This window comes from Neodothiora populina, assembly GCF_041146345.1.
Source record: "Neodothiora populina strain CPC 39397 chromosome Unknown canker_contig_3, whole genome shotgun sequence".
Taxonomy (NCBI): domain Eukaryota; kingdom Fungi; phylum Ascomycota; class Dothideomycetes; order Dothideales; family Dothioraceae; genus Neodothiora; species Neodothiora populina.
In genome coordinates, this window is record NW_027191417.1 from 1,598,220 (window position 1) to 1,618,625 (window position 20,406).

Consider the following 20,406-nt stretch of genomic DNA (forward strand, 5'->3'; position numbering starts at 1 on the left):
TGCTGCAGGCAATAAGATACCACATCACATCCGCGCATTACCATGTGTCTCCAGGAGACTATTTTCCGATACGACCTGATCTGGCAGGATATGCTTATGAAACGTGCGACCAGGCGATACAACAAGGTCTTGTCCTGAGAATGGCAGATGGAGCTACAGAGATCAGCATGAGATCAATGAACGTTCTTGATCAACACGTACAGTACCTTTGCAATCAGGCGGTGATATCCAGCATAGTCGTGGTGCTCAAATTCTACGCAATCGCTGCCAACTATGCACGGCCCATACCCATTGAGCATACAGGTCATATAATGGTCGCTATTGCTTGAACCCGTATCTACTCCGCGTATCCTTGACAAAGCGCGAACTTCATACCTTTACAGTGATCGCTGCAATGGACAATTCGGAAGGTCCGGCTGATGGCCCTAAGCTGACACCTATGAGTAGTGATGCCGGGATGGGCTCCTTGAACTTGAATGTTGACCGTTAGACAAGAGATACGGCGAGGGAGTTGATTTTACTTGGTATGCGTCTTTTATCAGAGACTCAACAAATGGCAATAGACAGGCATCAGAAGTTCTCGCCGCTGTCGCTCCGTGTTATATGGCGAATTTTATCACAGCCTCCATGGTGAGTGAGTGTCCATTGAAAGAGCTTCGCGTTCTTGTCGTATCTCAGTACATACTAGATCGCAAATCGCCATAGATGCTACGATGCCAGCTATGACCGAGCTTTCTCCTTGTAAGATCTGTTGTAAACGTCCTGATAGCACTGAGATAAGGAGTAACAGCTAAAGACAGTTAATACCACGGCTCCAACCTCGCTTGAAGTAGAATATGCTTACTTGACTGCCTCTTGTCCAAACATGATATGCCACATATACTCGAACACCCTCCCACTAATCGAATCTTCCAGGTCTGTTGCCATCAGCCACTGATGAGCGCGCATGTACAACACCCTTGGCCTCTCTAGCACCTGTTCTCGAGAAACAGCAAATTGGGCGCAGCTCGGAGTGCCGATAATTGTTGGTACCTCATCATTCTCAAAGATATGTCGCCAAGCAGCCGCATAGACCTTTTCGGCCTCACAATGATCATCGCAAAGGCCCTGGCTATGCTGCCTGAAAGGCTGCAGTTCATCTGGGCATCCTGGGGTTGCTATGCAACATAAGTTGGTGTAGCCGTTCCTCTGGACGAAGTCGATGTTCAATGAATTCAGGCTTTGTGCGTTCGAATGGTCTTTGGCATCCGTATGCCAGGCTCGGGGGTAGCCGTCCTCGTGGCTATGCACAAAAGCAATAGTCACAGGAAGACGGTCGTAGTTATCGATGATATAGGTAAGGTACACGTTCGCTTCGCGACCTTTGTTTGCAGCCGTGTGCAGCGGCATCGTAGTATTCTCGACGTGGTATACCGCGGGGTGCCAGCTACACGTTTGTGATAAGTACTTTGACTTGACATGTATCGTCGAACGTACTTCGTCAATTTGTCAACCCATGCAGTGTCCTCGCTTTCCAGCGTACCGATAACCACAGTCTTGTCATAGGTGACATCCTGGGACATAGTTGTGGGTGATGCAGCAGCTGGTGCTCCTACCAATGTGCTGCTGCTTCTCAATGCCGAGAGAATAGGTTCTGATTCAGAGTTCTCATTCACTTCGGGCACTTGATCTACACCTAATCTAGACATGCCGTGATCTAGTGCATCTTGGAAGGACACCAAGTTGAGTCCAGAAATTTGAGGCCATATCTTCGCCGTCGGAAGTGCCTCATAATGTATCAATGCCCATAGCAAGCCTGCAAAGGACACTTCAAGAAGTATTCGCGCAATTGGCTTCATCAACTTCTTGATTCGGACCAAAGATAGAAAGGGCGTCGCCATGGACATCACAATACCGTGGGAATGGGAAAGACTCATAGCTAAACCACGGAGGTCGCAGACGGAATATATCAGCATTGCAGGAAGAACTTGAGTCTTCCAAGATAGTGCTACCTCCATCAGGCTCGCTTTCCCGTATATGAAGCTACATTTATCTCTATCGTAGAGGTCGTCAACACCAGACGATAATGAACCAATCCAAGAGCGTTCTTGTGATTAATGTCATTGGGGGCTTTCCGAAATGCCCCGCGGTAAATACTCTTGGTAGCCGCCTGGTACAGATGATAGCATGAGCATTGTCTATTCCTTCCCTGGATATATTGGAAACGGATGAAGACCAAGCGCTAAAGCTGACTGAAGAGCCTTTTTGACTTACTCGGCAGAGTAGTGGCATACCAACATTGACTGGTTTAAGCGCCCGCAAGCTTCTGTATTAATCGCTGTTCAAATACAGGATACCCAGCAGATCGGTAAGGATAATCTGACGGGCCTGCCATTATCTCGAAAAGTCCGAATAGTGTGATGGCAGGGCGCTTATGAGTGTGCTACTAGACTTGCACATATTGGATCGCCAACACCGTAGACTTGAAGTGCTAGAAGTGAGAAGGTGTTGTATGCTTGAGGTGAGTTACGTCTCCATACAGTAGCGCCTGAAGTGGATTCTTGGCATAGCGTTACCTCTGCCGTAAAGTAATTCGCGCCCGCTCGATTTGACATACGCAAACAAGAGACACTACTACAATTGGAAAAATTGTGTCATGCGCTGTGTGACACATGAGATCAGAGGATAGATCAGGGTACAGCAGGATGCTTGCATGCCTGCCAGGGAATTTTCGGGCAGAGATTTCTCAGTACTCATGTCCGGAGCGAAGCAGCGAAATGTGACATATTACGAACACCACAATGCAGAGTAAGGTATCGTTGAGCACCTGTCGACACTAATAGTACAGTATAGAAGATTGTCGCTTAAGGTCCGAGGGGCAAATAGCGCAGATCACCATCACATCGAGTCTTTGCATCGGAGAAAATCGACGACATCAGCGATTCACTGTACTGAAGTACAGGTACACGATGTGAAGGCGTTCACAAGTGGAGTAGGAACCAGGACCGGAGCGCATTATTGTAAGCACGATGGAGTCGTTTCCCCAATGAGTGACGACAAAATATGTACGCACTGTTCTTATTGAGGCTCGGAGATCATTTCATCAAAAGGCAGAAACTCGGTGGGTGAGATAGTGGGGTGTGTATGGAAATGTGACGGTGATGTGACGTATGATTTACCAGCAACCACGATGCTATACAAAAAGTGTTCGTGAGAACTCCTCAAGTACTTTTATAATCCATTCACATTTTCAGAGATATTCAGAAGCTACTCTTCATCAAAAGCACTCTAAAACACATCCAAATCTCATCCACTTTCTCAGAAAGGTTTGTTTCCAGATAAGTTATACTCTCAAGCTAGACGCTATACTAAACTTTATATTTAGAAATCTACGTATATCAAAATGTCCGGCACCGAGCAAACTTTCCACTACACCAAGGAGGACGTCCGCAGAATGGAGCAGAAGGAGTCCGCAGCACACGGCGGTCAAGTTCCCGCAGACTCAGCCGCTGCCGCCATTCAGTCTGTTGTAGACCAGGCAGACAAGGATAAGGCTCAGATCATTGACGAGCGCAAATCCAACCTTCCTCTTCCCGAGCAGCCTCCCGTTGCATCTGACTTCAACTCTGCCGATGCATCGACCGTCAACGTTGGTTCCGGCCGCTTCGAGGAGCCCATCTCCAAGGGCAACGGCGGACTCCGTGAGCCCGCCGCCGGCGACAGCGCTGTTCGCACTGATGGTGCTGCCAACGGTGTCAACACTCTCGGCCAGGGTGTCGGTCGTGAGGGTGCTGACGGCCTCAATGGCCTCCCTAACGACGCTGTCACGAGGGAAGCCAAGGGCAAGGCTGGTCTTGCCAACACCACCAACTAAGAAGCACGATGAAATGTCTGAAGAATGATTCGTCATCGGATCTGTGATGGAGCTGGACTCCTCTATCCTTCTTACAGTCACAAGCATGGCATCTATGCCGACTGGCTTTCTCTGCAAAGTTCTTCCTTCGTACGCGACTTGGATTGGACGTATGCATTTGGATGAGGCATGATTCAAAAACGAACAAGTCTGCGAAAGAGCGCGCAGCATTTCAATGGAGTTAGGTCTCATCTATGAGATTAGTGATATTCACTACGAATGAAAATAATAACATTCAAGATACCACCACAATTGTGTCGACTATACGTTTATCCCTTCCATGAGCAGTGACCTTCGATTATAGCATGTTGTACATAACGCAGCATGGATATGCCATAATCAAGCTCGTCGATCATGGTCTCGCCATCGACACGAGGCAGTTTCGACCATTGATACATGCGGAAATGCATTCTCGTGACTTTGTCTTACACCCAAGAGCGAATACATGTCCAACATCAAGAAATATGTAACACCTCGGTTGGCTTTAGTTGCCTTGCCCCACACTATACAGTGACTGCAACTGTACTTAGCTAATTCGGCCCTATCCTCGTACAAGCAATACATGACAACCCTTCAACGATGCGGAGCTTATGCCGTTCCACTGAACTGCATTCCCCGGAAAAGGTCCGACGTTGATGCTGGAGGGATTGAACAAGGCAAAGACCAGGAAAACATTTTGTGGAAACAGAACCCCCCACTTCTTATCGATAAGGTAAGATACGAGCATACTTATGACGTACATGCTGTGCCCATCCCTTCCTCAAGGAGGAGCTTCACAGCTGAAAGCTCCCACAATTGGTCCTAGTGGACCTATGACAACCTCGGGATCCTGGCATAATCGCCGTCGGATGATGTAGTAGTGATGCGCGTACCCAGAACATACCGTAGCTAAGCTGAGCAAGACAAGTGGGTACCGAGTCCATCTCATAGAGGACAAAACGAGGGGAGCTCTTCTCTTGCGTCTGTAACACTCACATATCAAACATATCTACCTCTGTACTCTCTATCACTGTTCGCAAGTCAAACATAGAACCTATATCATAAATCTATTGCCTCCAAGCAGCGCAAACAAGTACATCATCATGTCGACTTCAGCGGGCACCAAGGTCACCAAGGACCCTCAAGCTCTCAATGACCCAAAGGTCGAGAAGCCTGGAACCGTCACATCTGACTCTCTCGCTGGAGAATCGGCAAAGTCAGGCGGAGACTTTGCCAGCAACACAAACCCCAGTGTTCTCAACCAGCCCTCGAGCTCAACAACGAGCAACACGACAGACATTTCCGGCGCCACGGTGCTGGACGCCGCTCCCGACGCCGAAGCTCGTCAAGCGCAAGAGAGCTGGTCCGAGACATCTCAACTGAATGCTGGCATCGGTCTGGGAAAGACAGCAGGCCGCGGCCCAACATGGGCTCCTGGCGCTCCTGCACCGGGCGACGGCTCATACAACACGACGACAGGCAGCGGAGCCAACGTCGGCGCCGCACCGTCTTATGTAAACGCTGGCGGCGCGACGGGCGGACCTCACGGCAAGAACTTGACCGAGGGTGGCTTCGACAGCGACGGACCTAATGCAAGCTTCAACAACGACATCGGTGGCAAGAATGATCCTGGCCGTGCTGCACTTGGTAACTTTCAGACGAGAGCTGCCGAGCCCATCGAGGATGCTGGTATGGGAGACAAGAACAAAGGCGCCGTGAGCAACTCGTTTGATGCACTTGGTGGCGAGACTTCGTCTTGAGCAAGGGCTCGAGTTGTCAAACGTCTAGGAGGATGTAATGAAACATGACCGTCATGATTTGTTTTTGTTTATGCACTATGGCGATGGCGGTTGTCTACATGACTGTATCATAAGCATCTTATATACCAGCAACCGACACAGCATATTTGCATGCCAACACAATATAGCAGTTGGCTTCAGGTTGTCAAGATTGTATGGTTTGTGACATCAGAACAAGTAAAGTGAAGCTGCCTCGGGCCGATCTTATCTCCGTAAATCCATCGCATCAAGTTCACAACTCAAGTTTCAGGACAAGTCACCAACATTTGATCCAACATCCATTACCCCAACCCAAAAACACACAATGGCAGCAACATTACCAGCACCCAGAGCGGCATCATCCTCAATCCGCAGAACTTCGCCGTCCCCGCACCCCAGCACACCAGAAAGCCTAAGCATCGATCTCTCCCGACTGCTCTCCCGACTAGAAACCCAACTGCTCACATCTTCCTCGGGAACCTCGGCGCTCCTCACACACTCGGCCTACGACCGCGCGCGAATCGGCACGAATATAGAGTACGCGCGCACGCTGCTGCTGCGGCTCGAACACGCGTCCACGGGGATCAAGACCGGGAGCCGCAAAGCTGCTGCTCAGGATGATCTGGCTGGGAAGCGCGACTTGATCAAGAGGTTGAATCAGAGGTTGTTGGAGCTGAATGAGTTGGACAGCGATGATGAGGATTCTTCGTCGTCGTCGTCGTCGTCGTCGTCGTCGTCGTCGTCTTCAGAAGACGAAGAGGACGAGGATGGACGAGGAGCCAGAAAGGAGAATGCTCCGAGGGAGTTTGCACCCGCGCAACAGGCGAATGGGGGCTTGGACATCGATCCGTTGATCACGGCGGGACTGAAAGGGTTACCGACAGCTACTACTGCTACAGCCGGAGGAGCAGAAGGGCTACGAGCACGCGCCACACCATCGATGCAAGAAACGAACAGAGAGCAAGCGACAAAAGCAACGACAACAGCTCTGTTCGGCAACCGTCGAGAAGAATCACCAAAAACCAACACCACAACAGCGATACTTGAATCCTCGGACCGCGACCAAGCCCTTCTGACTTCCTCACTCGTCTCCCTCGCAGCATCTCTCAAGTCCTCGTCTCTGACCTTCCAGCAATCCCTCGCCGCGGAAAAGGAAGTCCTGGCGCGCGCAGAGTCGGGTCTATCCAAAAACGAATTGGGCATGGAGAGCGCAGGCCGCAGAATGGGCACGCTGAGGAAAATGACCGAAGGCCAGGGCTGGTGGGGCAGGATTAAATTATATGCCATCATTGGCGCGCTCTGGCTCGTTTGTTTCCTGCTTGTTTTCGTAGGGCCCAAGTTGCGGTTTTGAGCTGCTTTTGGAGTGTTCATCACTTAATTATTGATGACTCTCAACTCTTCATCTTGACTGTATTATCTACACCTTTTCTCCTCTCGAGTACCCTATATCGAGAAGCAAATAAAAACACGAACGAGAAAATGCTCCAGTTCATCACATTGAAATACCTGTCTACTGTACCAAACCATTCTCATGAGCACATCACTGAAACCGACAAAACAGGAAACCGTCTGCCAAGAAACTCTTCTCCCCGTCAAGTCCAACAACACCGAATCAAGAACCCAAGCACGACAGACTCAATCACAACCCACCTCATGACCTCCCAGGAAAACCCAAACAAGAATGAAAAGGCAATAGAACGGCAAGATAGACTTCCAGCGCCTTCGTCAAAGACCATGGCCAGAATCACGACGACCATACCATGCTTTACCTAAGAGGTACCTACAGTACATACAGTACCTGAGATAATGTACCGTGTGCACATCACCCTGCATCACCAACCTAATCGTCCATCGCACTCGATGAACGAATGAACAAACAAATGACCGAACGAGTAACCGAACGATCGAACAAGACTCGAGAAGGTCTCACAGCGTCCCCCACACACACAGGAAATAAGGGACCTTGAGTGTGCAACCTCCATCAGGTTTCACAGCACAAAAAGTCCCACGATATCCACACAAACAAACAGTACAAACACTCTGCACGAATCTAGATGCTGACGCACACCACCACCCGAACCACTCTCGAGTCTGTGCCGCTCCGGTGTTCCACGATCTGGAACCTTTTTGTCAATGTTCCGTTTCGGTCCCGTTTTTTTATTTTCCTAAAAAATGGATCTCGTTGGATCTGAGTAGAACAATGTTTGTTCGGACGTCAATCGATCATGGCAAAAAGAAAACCAAGTCTAGACGTCAGATGGTCAAAAGATTAAATTGACGTGGACGACTGCTGTACTGCTGTAAGGTGAGGTACCTTACCTTCCTGTACTGTACCACCATCGCCGAGGACAAGACGCACTACACGACGCAAAAGCTTATCCGCCGCGGACCGATGATACTTTGCACATTACACTGTTTGCGATGCGATGAAACTACAACGACCCGCGTCGAGGCGAATAATGAAAACAACACAACAGCATGGAGATGAGACACTGCAAACGAAACCCAAGACACGAAACGAGGGCAAAGTGTTGTGAATGTGAATAAAATTGGAGATTGCAGACATGTCTATTGAACATAGTCTATCCGGGATCAAGTCCATCTCGCGATGCAAGTAGAAGTATACTTTTTCATCTGGATTAAACCTCCTGTTACCACCACCCCACCCCTTTGAGAGAGAAAATGCTATACCATAAAAAGACTGACCCGCCATTTCTTCGTTCCGCGTGTCTTGATATCAACATGTAGTGGTAGTAGCAACAACGCCGTCGCCGCCGCTCCGTCCGGGTTTCGGAAGAGTCAAGGAAGAAAGAACCGTATATACAAAGACATTTCGTCTTGTCATATCATTTCAACAGATTATCGTCGTCAAATGAGATCGCCTACGCTCTAGTAGATGGAGCCCTTGCGCTCGACATCCTGGATGAGCTCGACGTCAAGCTTTCCGGGCTCGTTGGTCGACATCTCGGAAGCAAAGGTCTTGTGGGGCTTCCACTTGGAAGAGTTGCGGGGAGTGGTCTCCTCCATCATCTTGTCGACTTGCTCGAGAGAAAGACCCTTAGTCTCGGGAACGAGGAAGTAGGCGTAGACGAAGGCACAGGTGCAGAGACCGCCCCACACGAAGAAGACGGACGACTTCAGGTTGCCGTAGTCGCTGCCGACCATGTAAGGGGTAATGACAGCGATGATGGTGTTCCACAACCAGTTGGAGGCGGTGGAGAGAGCAACACCGCGCGAACGGATGGGAAGAGGGAAGATCTCGCCGATGAGAACCCAAGCGCCAGGACCCCAGGTGGAGGCGAAGAAGAAGATGAAGATGGCAATGAATGCAATCTGGGCGTTGACAGCGGCGACGTTGTCGGCAATTGGGTCACCGTTGGCGTCGGGGTGGGTGTGGTTGAATCCGACAGTGACACCGATGATGGCAACGAGGAACTGGCAGATCAACATACCGAAGGCACCCCAGACGAGGAGAGGACGACGACCGAACTTCTCAACAGTGTAGAAGGAGATGGGGGTAGAGCAGACGTTGACGAGAGTGAAGATGAGCGAGATCAAGAAGGTGTTGCTGATAGCACCGGTAGACTTGAGGAAGGGAGTGGAGTAGTAGAAGATGAAGTTAACACCGGTCCACTGTTGCATCATCTGGAGAGAGGTTCCGAGAATGGTACGGCGGATGGCGGACTTCTGCTGCCAGAGAGAACCCTTGAAGCAGTTGAGCCAGGAGCTGGCCCAGCCGGAAGAGGGAATAGCAATGCGCTCGTACTCCTCGTTGGCGACGATTTCAGAAAGCTCAGCCTCGATGTACTCGGAGTCCTCAGGCTGACCGCGTAGTCTGCAAAGGGCATTACGGGCAGCATCGACTCTACCTCTCTTGACGAAGTAGCGAGGGGAGTCAGGGAGGAAGAAGAGACCAGTGGCAAGAATGAGACCCCAGGCAAATTGGATAGCGATGGGGATACGGTAACCACCGCTGTCAGTGCGGTCCTGGACGGCATAGTCGACGCAGGATGCGAGCAAAAGACCGAGAGTAATGGCGAATTGGTAACCAGACACCAAAGCTCCACGAACCTTCTTGGGGCACTATTTTGTCCGTTAGACTATGCTGAGAGACAAGCCAGGAGTTGAGTTTACTTACGATTTCAGACATGTAAAGGATGACAATGGCAGACTCGAAACCGACTCCGAGACCAGCAATGAGACGACCAGCAACGATAAGACCAAGACCATTGGTAGCAGTCTGGAGAATAACACCGATGATGTAGATACCGCAGCCGATAATGACAGTAGGACGACGACCGATCATCTCGGCTACATCACCGGCGATGAGAGCACCGAAGAAGGTACCAGCGGACAAGATAGCAGTAATAAGAGAAGTGTTGGAAGAAGTCAACTCAGTGGCATTGCCACCCTGGACGACATGAATGAACTCGGATGAACCAAGGACACCGTTGATGTATCCAGAGTCATATCCGAAGAAGATACCTGAAGAAGAACCAAAGTCAGCAAGGTTGCCCGCATCGACACAGATGGCGACGATGATGTTGCATACCTCCAAAGGAAGCAAAGGCACAGATGAGGTAGGCCTTCCAGGTGACTGGAGCCTCGATGCGGTTGACATCGTCAGTGGTAGCGAGACCAGTAACTGCTCCGCCTGGCATGATTGCGGTGTTACTGAATGATCGAAGTTGTGAAAGTGGGATGATGAGAAGAGGGAAAGAGCGACCATGCCCAGCTATATAAACTGCCGCAACATCGACTAGATTTCGAGGGGGCCCGCATCGATCGCTGTGGATTTGTGGGTAACTCCGCTAGTGAACGGGGCCTGTACTTGCGTTTGGGGTCTCGACAACATGCGCCGGTACCAAAGTTTTGGAATACACGCCAGCCGAAACCTTGAATTGCATTACTTATTCCGCGCCAAATACACACTAACGAACCGTGCCCTCACCTAGATGGGTCATGCACTCAGCGACTTGGTCTCAAATCCTCTCGCTTCGTTCTCGTAATTCTAGAGCCCGCCGTAATCGGATCCCCCAGACCTCGAACATTATTTTGATTTTGCATGGGGTTGGTGATCCTCTGCGAGTGAGGCGGATACACTTTGGTTCCTGGAAACAAGAAGTGCTGACCGATCTAGGCACAAAGATCAAGCACCGGAAACTTACTGCTTCAGGTAAAATGCAATTGCACCGGCTAATGCCAAGAGGGTACCGTTGCCGTCTTACCATGCCACCCAAGTTCCGTGATCACGACTATTTTGGTATACGAATGCAGCGCAAACCGAAGTCACTTATTTTTTTCGGATATAGATCAAAAGCATGCAAGCACATGTTCATCCGCAGCCTCCCAGGCAAAGCGTGGAGCAACAACGCATGGAGGCGCCAGCCACCTTGTCCTCGGATGGCAGAGACGGCATGAGTGACCGACCATTAGGGCCGAAGAGGATTGGATGCGACGTTTGTGGTCAGCGTAAACTTACCCACAATATTAGCTTCCGAGTCCTTTTTCTGTTGCTAAGGGCGGCTGCACCAAAGTAGTATGGGGGCACTGTTCATCTCGCATTCGGCCATGGCTCCATCTCAGAAAAAGTGGGGGCGAATGGAAGAGTCGCGAAGGACGTTGGTGTTCTGCAATAATGTCTTTGACTCCATCTAGGTTAATTCGAGTCCGGAAGATAGATGAGCTGGGAGCCAAACTTCAGTCATTTGAGATCATATCGTCATCTTCTAGGCATTCTAAACGCACAAGCTTATTTCCAACGCAGAAGCACATCATTCCGTGTAAGCAAAATCGATTTAGTCAATGTACTTGTGTCTGGATCTCCTCAAATGATACAAATGACATTTTACGGCCGGCAGCAGGTTGGAGTACCGTCGCTGAGGAGAAGCCCCAGCCGTGCATTGGGCGATGAGCTGGGGTACACCCCTGGAAGAAAGAAGTTAGCCCCAGGTCTGGCCAAACGCCTATGAGGCTTCGGGGCGGAGGACCACCGTCCCGTGGGGCACGCGACACAAGACACAAGCTCCCAGGCCATTTGTGACTCGATCATGTCGTGACCACACATCTTGTTCACTTCACGGTTATGGAGCGTGCTTTTGATTTCCAATTCTTCTCGATATGGACAGCGAAAGGCTGATAAGGTTGACGGTTTTTCGAGAACAAATTAAGACATTTAGGAAAATGACCACGTAAACTCTGCGTTTCATTATGAGCAGTTACCTTAGCCCTCTTGGTCGGGATCGATGGCCAGGACCGTGCATTTCTTGTTCTCTCTCTACGCCGACGCCCCCTCCGCCTTGTCTTGCCTGCTTCTCGGAGTAATGCTTCTCTTCCTCGCTGTTCGGCGTCCCGACAGGTTTGTTCTCTGTCAAGCATTTGGTCAAGATTTATCTTGGCAGAGGTTGTTATGCACGCCACTGCTTCTCTAGGCTTGAGTGTAGGACAGTCTTAGATTGCCGCCCGTTTGCGCCTGTCGCGTGGTCACATCTGACAAAGAAGCAGGTGAGGTTGGTATGACAGACGGGGTTCTCTTTCGCCACTACTGACACTGAATCAAGGATGGCGGAGAGGTGCCCCATTTTTTTCGTCAATCCGCACTCAATCTCCACAATCCTTTCCCTCCCTCGCGTGTTTTCTGATCGAGGGGTCCCCAGGTGGAGTGGGAGAGACAATAAAAAAACGAGATCTTGCCCTACATCCCGTGCTTCAGCATGTGTTCGCGTAGACTGTTTAGATGGCGTGGCCTTTCCACCCCTTCGAATCACTAGTCGAGTTCACGGACATTATTTAGTGTCGTGGAGAATGGCCATCTCCGCAATAAAAACATTTTTCATTCGCATACTTTCGAGCGATTCGGGGCCCCATGATTGTTGTCCCGTGGAGACTCACCAACCATGCGGCCAAAGTTTGGATTGTTTCTACGCCTCGCACGGCGCTTTCGCGGCGACATTGAAAATATCTTGGGGACTCCGGATTATCGACTGATCTCTGTCTCCACAGATAGGACTCCCCCCTCGCGCCCCTCAGTGAATCCTCTGGGGATGCAGACTAAGTGGAGGCATGCTTTGTCGCGACGGCATCCTTCCAATTTTTGCTCCTCCGCTGGTCGCGCGAGTGTCTTGGTTCGCCGCTGCTTGCCTACGATCATAGGTTTTTGAATGATTGTTGCAGCGAAATGGGTCCGTGCGCCCCACTACTGTCATACTATTGCAACACTGGGTCAAGCAGGCTCTGCGATCATACGGTAAACCTATACTTCGCATCGCTCGCCAAAATTGGCCCTTCGTTCCACGTGCCGGTGTGTGGGTTTCCCCGTGGAGGAGGTTAACCTCGTGGAGGGATGTCATGACATTGCGGACCAAAAGACAAGGACGTTCGCTCGGTGAACCTTGGACCAAGTTCGGATGTACCTGACGGTTTAGGAGAACCCATGGGGTTCACATTGCCGGCGGTGTCGAGTCCCTCGCAAGAGGCTCTTCAATGCCTGAGATTATCATGTGAGTCTGCATGCGACTCCACATCGTACTATACTAGCTCCCGCGCAACGACGCGACCTCGTTCCGAGTTCTTCTCGCAGTCTGGTTCCGACAGACCGCTTCAATACCACCACATCTGGGGGTGGCATCACACAGCGCACGTTATGAGCCGATGTAGTTTATGTTCCCCAGTTTGGTGGGGTTGTCCTGTTTTCTTTTCCCATGGGGCAACTATAGGCAGAGTTGTTGGGGCATTGATACCTTGCCTTAAGATATCTCGCCATGTAATTGTGGGGCTTTTGGTTCTCTTTACCGCATGCTGCTCCCGCATATTGTTTTCGGAAGTGGGACGCAGTAGCAGTAGCAGCAAATCCACGTGGGATCGGAGAAGTATATCGTAGATTGCAAAGCAAGGTATATGTCGGCATCAGAAGGCCCATCGATGGGAGACAAAATCCCCATGCTTTCACTTGGCTGGAGTAGGGGGGCCCATGGGTTTGTCTGCGCTACTGAGGCACTGTGGTTGTGATAACATCGTGTGCTTGGGCGCTATAGTAGCATCTGTGGACCCGGATTGGTTCGTTTTTGAGTCATGCTGACACGATCAGGACGGTGCATGACGCTGATTCATGGATGACAAGCTGTGCTACAGTACTGTACCTACAAGTACTATACAGTATACATGAAAGATGAATGGGACCATACCGTATCTCGCAAGATGATTGTACAGTACGCGATGGAACACCCGGTCAATGAGTAGATCTTGCCGTAGACGACCATCTGGCTCGGAAAAATTGTGGTTTATTATTACAATGGAAAATACTCGATAGCTCAAGTATGGAGTGCCTTTCGTGCCGTACAGGAGTCGTTGGCAGCGATGTGCTCTGGGCATTGACCTAATCCTGTTCCAGGCTAGGTACTGTATGTATGCTGTAGTTTAATCACCATACTGCTCGTGCTCATTTGCCAGGTCTTCGACTACACCAGGTCTGGACACCCCATGTCGTCAATCCATCACCCAGCTAAGCTTTCGATTGCGAATGTGAATTGTACCCAAAATGAACCTCCGATTGGAAAGGCACAATAGATGCATCATCATAGAGTGCAAGTCCACGCTTTGGACAGGGTTGCTCCAGTGCCAGAATGCGAGTTTGCGGCGATAAGATAAGATGTAGATTGTTTGCAGCGTTTGTTTTTATTATTGACTTCCACGTCGTCCTTCTTCCCCGACTCCTATACTTGGCCTGATTAGGTATAGATATAATATACACAGAACATCATTGACCCTTTTTCAAATCGCGAATCTCTCATTGATCGATAGTAGCTGCATTGAAAGTCCGAGATTGCAGAAGAAGTTGCATCGGATCAAGTCACTGAAGGTTGACACATACACCACCTCCAGCACCTTCCCCTCCCCGGTACACAACCAAAGATGGATCCCTACTCGGCAGAAGGAGGTTAGTAGAGATCAGGAAAAGAAACAAACGACATATATAAAGACAGCAAATCTGAGACAAGAATACTGACTTGCCCCCCTTGAAGAGCTGGTCAACATCCACACAGCCTTCCACCAGTCACAATACCAAGAAGTGATCGACTTTGACACATCATCCTTCAGCGCCGACAACGACCTCGCCGTGCGCATTCTCCAATTGCGTGCACAACTCGCTCTCCAACAGTACAGTGAAGTGTTATCGTCCGTCTCAGCGTCCGAGGCAAAGTCCACTCCCGATCTGGCCGCCGTGCGCGCATTGGCCGAGTATCTTTCTCCAGAAGAAGACAGCAGCGCCGCCCTATCCGCAGCCGAGACGCTGTCGGAATCACACAGCGACAATCTGAGCGTGCAACTGCTGTGCGGAACCCTTCTGGCAGCAGCCTCAGAGCCCGAAAAGGCGCTGGCTCTGCTCGCGCACCACGATGGATCCCTCGACGCCGTCGCCCTGATCATCCAGATCCACCTCTCGCAGAACCGGCCCGACCTAGCCGCAAAGGAAGCCCGCGGCGCGCGCTCATTCGCCCAAGACGCCCTGCTCGTCAATCTGGCCGAGAGCTGGATCGGCATGCGCGAGGGCGGCGAGCAGAAATACCAGCAGGCGTTTTATGTGTTCGAGGAACTGGCGCAGTCGCCCTCGCAGACGAGCGTGGCCAGTCTGGTGTCTCAGGCCGTGTCGGAGCTGCATCTCGGTCGTTACCCCGAGGCTGAGGTCGCGCTGCAGACGGCGTTGGAGAAGGAACCCAAGAACCAGGATGCGCTGGCTAATGCGCTTGTTCTCTACAGCATTCTTGGTGACGAGGCCAAGTGCGAGGAGATCAGGACAAAGCTGGACCCGGAGACGGAGGTGTCGAGGGGCTTGGTGGAGAAGAAGCAGGCTTTTGAGCTCGCGCGCGGTAAATACATGCCTAAGTTCGAGGTTTAGCTTGTTTGAAGGGAGCAGAACGAAAAAGAATGGACGACAACAACAGTCAAAGATTGAAAGAATGAAGATGAACCACCTGCCTATCAACCCGACTTTACATGTGGCGTGATATTCTATACGCAATTTGATTTGTAAAAATGGATCAATGTTGCTGCAAATGCAAGGTATACATCGACCAAGACAAGGACGAATCGAGAAGGAAGGTGGGGTAAGTGTCGATGCAGACAGATGCAGACAGACACAGACAAGAACAGGAGACAAATGGTTCATGAAATCGTGATGTTTTTCCTACTCTCCCCTAGAAGTTTTACATGAGGAAAGAGGAGTCAGACCAGACACGACTAATCAAACGGCAACCGCCTCAGTCCCATATCCTGACCCGACCTCTTCAATTCACCCATGGCGCCCACAGCGCTCGGCACCTTGATACCACAGCAATCATCCCACGTCTTGCGCTCTTCTCCCCCAGCACCGACAATATGCGTAGACCCATCAGCGTGAACATGACTGTGCACCGCTCCCGCCTCATCACCATGTTCAGAACTCATGCCCTCAACAGCAGGCACCAAACTGCCGAACCAAAAATGCTGCATGACAGGCAACTTGCCCAGGACCTCGGCGACGAACATGCGGCGCATGCCCGCATCGACCTTCTCCCAGTTCTTGGCGCTCGAGATGTCGTCGAGCATAGGCGAGTGCCAGCGCAGCCCGTCGACGTTCTTGACGCTGTTGACGAAGGACACCTGGTCGAGATACAGGTAGTCTTTGCCGCACTCCTCGAGGATCATTTGCGTGTGGATGGACATGGGCCGGATGTGCGGGTGGTGTAAGAGTTGGCTGGAGCCGAACAGGAAGGGCAGGAATTGGTAGTCGTCGAGCCCCCAGACGCCGTGCGAGCCGGCGGGCTCGAGGTAGTATGTTGTTTGGATCTTGCGCATCAGGGCGACATAGCGCGGGAAGACGATCAGGGCGAGGTGCGGGAAGGTGGTCGAGGGGAGGAGGTGCAGGCGGTTCAGGCATAGGAGCCATAACATGAAATTCAGCTCGTGCCCGCTGCCGTAGTCGATTCTGGTCCAGTTGCCGAACGAGTGCTGGAGGTAGGTCTGGACTTCTTGCATGCAGGGCTCAGAAGGCAGATGCAGGTGTGCCGAGTGCCATTCGGGGAGTTTGGTCTCGGTCTTGTCGAGGAAGCTGCGGAAGGCTGGGTTGCCGAATCGGGAGCCCGTGTCTTCGGGCGGACACTCTGCTACTATCTGCTCTGCTTCATCGAGCATGTGCAGCAGAGTGTCGATGATGGCGTCCTGCGGTCTCTGTTTGACTTGGCTGATGGTCGTGTCTTGGATCGAGTCGGACAGGGTGAAGACAAATGCCGTCACGAGATCATTGGTGGATGATTTGAGGAACAACTCGTGGTCCTTTGGGGATAGAATACGTCTAGTCGGCTTGAGGAATCTCCACTCTCTCAACTCTTCTTCTGAAGGAGCAGCGACCAGTGCTGGCGTCGGAGGTGGGGGGTTCAGTGGTGGTTCTTGTGATGCTTTGGGCCGTCGACGTGGGACGAGTTTTGGTAGCTGTGCGCTGAGGTCGGGCACCTTTTGCTTGTCGGGGGGTGACACTGCTGTCGGCATCTTCTTGTTCACTTTTGCAATACACACTCACACAGACAAGAGCCAGACAAAGAAACAAGGAGGGGGATCAACAATTCAGAGTATAGCTTCTGTCTGCCTCAGGCATTCTGCTATCGATACCTCGAAATGGTTGTGCCAAGCACTCGGGGATTGCATGCTCACTAACGCCGACGTCGTCATCTACTTGTGATTGCACACCCATCTGTACCTCATCACCACACAGACATGGAACACCAGCGATATACTCAACTCACGCTCTTGTCAAGATATATGATGATTAGTCATGTCGACCAACAGCGGGTCCGTCTCATGGGCTTCCTAGTCATAGCGATTGAGCACACTGCATACCAGGAGGCGGCTCTGACTGCTTACTTGACTATCTAGCCACTATCACTACCACATGTCTCATCCTTCCACATGAGACCACACGGGAAACCTAACCAGATACTCGTCGATTCTGCAAGTGAATGCATCGTCTGCTGAACCAAGACTCAGTATCACGACACAGAGCATTGAGTCTCGGACTATCAGCATCAGCTGTTGCCAATACCCTGATCCGCCACAACGATAGCCTTTCCTGCCTACCAGTAGTCGACTGCGAGTCACAGACCTTTCTCCAGTCCAGTCCAATCGACGACATGACACTCGTCGCATGAGGTCGAGTGACATGTTAGCCATGGACAAGGGGTGATGGCCACCTTGCGAGACCCTGGCATCACTAAAACAAAGGTATATATACTCTGGCAACAGCATAACAACCATCAAGCAGCAAGCAGCCAGTTCTCACAGAGAACTAGATCAAATGACCTGCCGGGGTAGCTCAATCGGTAGAGCGTGTGGCTCTTATGAAGAGACAACCTCAAGGTCGCGGGTTCGAGCCCCGCCTTCGGCTATTCCTAATTACTAAAGCCTGCTCTTGAAACATTCTTTTTCTTTCTGCCAATCATCGATTTTTTTCCTTGCTAGTGTAAGGTAGGAAGAAAAAGGTTTGGAACGGAGAGGACAGAACCCTGGCGTCGGGTGTGGCGTATGCATGGACGTTCCGCCGAGACGTCCGCTCTTGTCTTGGGGACGTGCCGTAACCTATTTCTCCGGTTCAAACCGAGATGCCTGAAAGTGACTCTGGTTATTGAGTCAAAACAAAGGTTCGCGACAGAAGACGATGAAAGGATACAGTGGTTCTAGAGGCTAGACGCGAATTAGTCTCCAGATATCCGTTCCTGACACATCTTTACTACTGTTAGACCTTTCAAGCCAGAGGAATCTAATCTCATCTACGCTGCCCCTGCACGCTTTACTATTACTCACTGCTTCTACGACCAGTTTGAACAATAGCCAATCTTGTCTCTCTATTGTATTCACTCGGGTACTCCTCTGAATAGACCCTCTTCTAGTCGAGGCTCCTTGAACTGGCAGGCGATTGAATCTTCACAATTGCTTGCTCTGGGCTGCGTGAAAGTACACGAAGAACATCCACGACGACCATTGAGACATAGTCGATACGGCAGTCTATCGCTTGAATCACAAGTCTACTGTTCTTTTATCTCCACAAGGAAGGGAAAAAACCCAGACGAGACCAAGCCCACTTGAACCAATCCCCCAAAAACTACTCTCTAAAGGACTAGAAGGACTAAACAGCCTCGAGATCAAACTCGCAGCTCGACGCAGTTTCTCTGTGTTGAAAGACATCAAGTCAGAAGATCCACCAAAACCATAACTCATCCATTGCCCCTTCCACCTAGCAAGAAGGCGATAAGAAGAAAAAAGAGAAACAGAATGTCCTCCCTCCTCCTAAACCTCTCTCGCCGACCCCTGCTGTCTACACTCATAATAGCGAGTCCATTAGCTATTTATCTCGCTATTCCCTCTTCTTCTACTTCTTCCACTTCTTCCCACTCTTCGCTTCTATCTACAACATCAAAGGAAGCAACGTCAAAAAACATCTCGACAGCCGCATCGACGGCGCTGAGCAAAGGTCTCGAAGACGCTGATATCTTCCGTCACGAAACAAGGACCACCGCGAATGGCGGTGGGAATGGGGTGCGGAGACATGATTTGCCTGATAAGCCTATGCCGCCGCCTGCGCCTTCTGCTTCCTAGAATTACTGTTTTGGGAAATAAGTTGGACTCCTGTTTTTTCTTTCTTTTTTGGGATGGTGTTAGAGGTTTCCTTGGATGATGTTGGAAAGTGGGGATGGGGTGGATGGATGTGGAGGGGTTTAGAGATAGAGATAGAGATGGATTTGGAGCTAGATGTAGATGTAGACAAAGAGTCGAAGGTCGATATGGAAACACACCGCGGTGTGTATGTGTAATATAGACAACAGAAAAAGAACATGCATACGTATACACATCTCAGATCGCCTGAATATTCAAGTCACCTACTCACTCACCCACTTACTCGCACAAATGAGTAACCATGTACACATCACCAGCAGAAATCCAAAAGGGAACACAAAGAGTCTAGTTCTCCACGCCTCCCCTCTTAAAATCAAGTGGGAGGAGAAATCAGTCGTTCTTTCTATCTAAGTATCGTAACAATCTAGAGCAGAAGAACAAGAATGGAAAGAGATGTAAAGTGAGCGCGAGAGAGTCATTATAACAAGCCGAGTAAAAGTAAAACCAAGAGAGAGTGACGATAGCGAGCAAGCGGCAACGCTAAATGATGGACCAAGTAAAGACAGATGCAGAGAGAGGATTGTGTCTAGAGATAGACGACAGAAAGCACACGACGTGTTATCACGACAATAAAAAGACAAGCAGATAAGACAGGCAGATTAAACAGGCAAAAGAACGTGTAATTTTGAGTGGTGGTGGTGGTGGTGGCGGTGGCTTCAGTGCCAGGAGTGGAACCACCGAAGAACAAACAAACAACGAACTGATAGCAATCTTTTTAGACGTTTGCCCCTCTGGCGAAGAAAAGAATAACAGTCTGGAGGAATGGCGATTTGGAGTGAAAGTCAAAACAGTCTAGGGGATTTATCGCATGCTGACAGTCTAGTGACGAGAGAAAAAGAAATACGAAATGATTTTGGCAGACAATCTTTGACAAATCCAATGTGTCTGGTGTGCGATCTTCCAAAAGTCCGAGGAGAAGAGGGGCGACGCTTTTGGTGGCTTTTGCTCATGCTCAAATCTTTCTATGAGCAAGTCTTGTCCTTCCTTTTGGTGGTGATGGGAGCAGTGGAGGTTCCACGGTGGAAGCAGTGCAGTAATGACGAGGTTTTTGATGCT

The 20,406-nt window shown here is 50.4% G+C and overlaps 7 protein-coding genes across 8 annotated transcripts; 4 read left to right on the forward strand and 3 right to left on the reverse strand.

The window, feature by feature from the left end:
* Positions 1-720: 720 nt before the first annotated feature.
* AAFC00_004932 (uncharacterized protein) lies at positions 721-1,688 on the reverse strand (the record flags this gene model as incomplete). Of its 2 annotated transcripts, none has more annotated exons than XM_069348211.1 (3): positions 721-790; positions 845-1,426; positions 1,477-1,688. In XM_069348211.1, 3 exons carry the CDS (start codon positions 1,686-1,688, stop codon positions 721-723), a joined length of 864 nt encoding a protein of 287 aa, XP_069197079.1. The 2 variants fall into 2 exon arrangements, with proteins under 2 accessions (XP_069197079.1, XP_069197078.1); XM_069344646.1 differs by having other exon boundaries at positions 1,477-1,562.
* Positions 1,689-3,382: 1,694 nt separating this feature from the next.
* On the forward strand, positions 3,383-3,853 carry AAFC00_004933 (uncharacterized protein; the record flags this gene model as incomplete). Its single annotated transcript, XM_069344647.1, has 1 exon — positions 3,383-3,853. The coding sequence occupies one exon, from the start codon at positions 3,383-3,385 to the stop codon at positions 3,851-3,853; it is 471 nt and encodes a 156-aa protein (XP_069197080.1).
* Positions 3,854-4,974: 1,121 nt separating this feature from the next.
* Positions 4,975-5,631, forward strand: AAFC00_004934 (uncharacterized protein; the record flags this gene model as incomplete). The annotated part of the gene is made up of 1 exon (XM_069344648.1): positions 4,975-5,631. The coding sequence occupies one exon, from the start codon at positions 4,975-4,977 to the stop codon at positions 5,629-5,631; it is 657 nt and encodes a 218-aa protein (XP_069197081.1).
* Positions 5,632-5,974: 343 nt separating this feature from the next.
* Positions 5,975-7,000, forward strand: AAFC00_004935 (uncharacterized protein; the record flags this gene model as incomplete). Its single annotated transcript, XM_069344650.1, has 1 exon — positions 5,975-7,000. The coding sequence occupies one exon, from the start codon at positions 5,975-5,977 to the stop codon at positions 6,998-7,000; it is 1,026 nt and encodes a 341-aa protein (XP_069197082.1).
* A 1,538-nt stretch (positions 7,001-8,538) lies between these two features.
* AAFC00_004936 (uncharacterized protein) lies at positions 8,539-10,310 on the reverse strand (the record flags this gene model as incomplete). The annotated part of the gene is made up of 3 exons (XM_069344651.1): positions 8,539-9,732; positions 9,788-10,134; positions 10,202-10,310. The coding sequence occupies 3 exons, from the start codon at positions 10,308-10,310 to the stop codon at positions 8,539-8,541; spliced, it is 1,650 nt and encodes a 549-aa protein (XP_069197083.1).
* A 4,249-nt stretch (positions 10,311-14,559) lies between these two features.
* AAFC00_004937 (uncharacterized protein) lies at positions 14,560-15,544 on the forward strand (the record flags this gene model as incomplete). Its single annotated transcript, XM_069344652.1, has 2 exons — positions 14,560-14,584; positions 14,670-15,544. The coding sequence occupies 2 exons, from the start codon at positions 14,560-14,562 to the stop codon at positions 15,542-15,544; spliced, it is 900 nt and encodes a 299-aa protein (XP_069197084.1).
* Positions 15,545-15,885: 341 nt separating this feature from the next.
* Positions 15,886-17,172, reverse strand: AAFC00_004938 (uncharacterized protein; the record flags this gene model as incomplete). Its single annotated transcript, XM_069344653.1, has 1 exon — positions 15,886-17,172. The coding sequence occupies one exon, from the start codon at positions 17,170-17,172 to the stop codon at positions 15,886-15,888; it is 1,287 nt and encodes a 428-aa protein (XP_069197085.1).
* Positions 17,173-20,406: the final 3,234 nt, after the last annotated feature.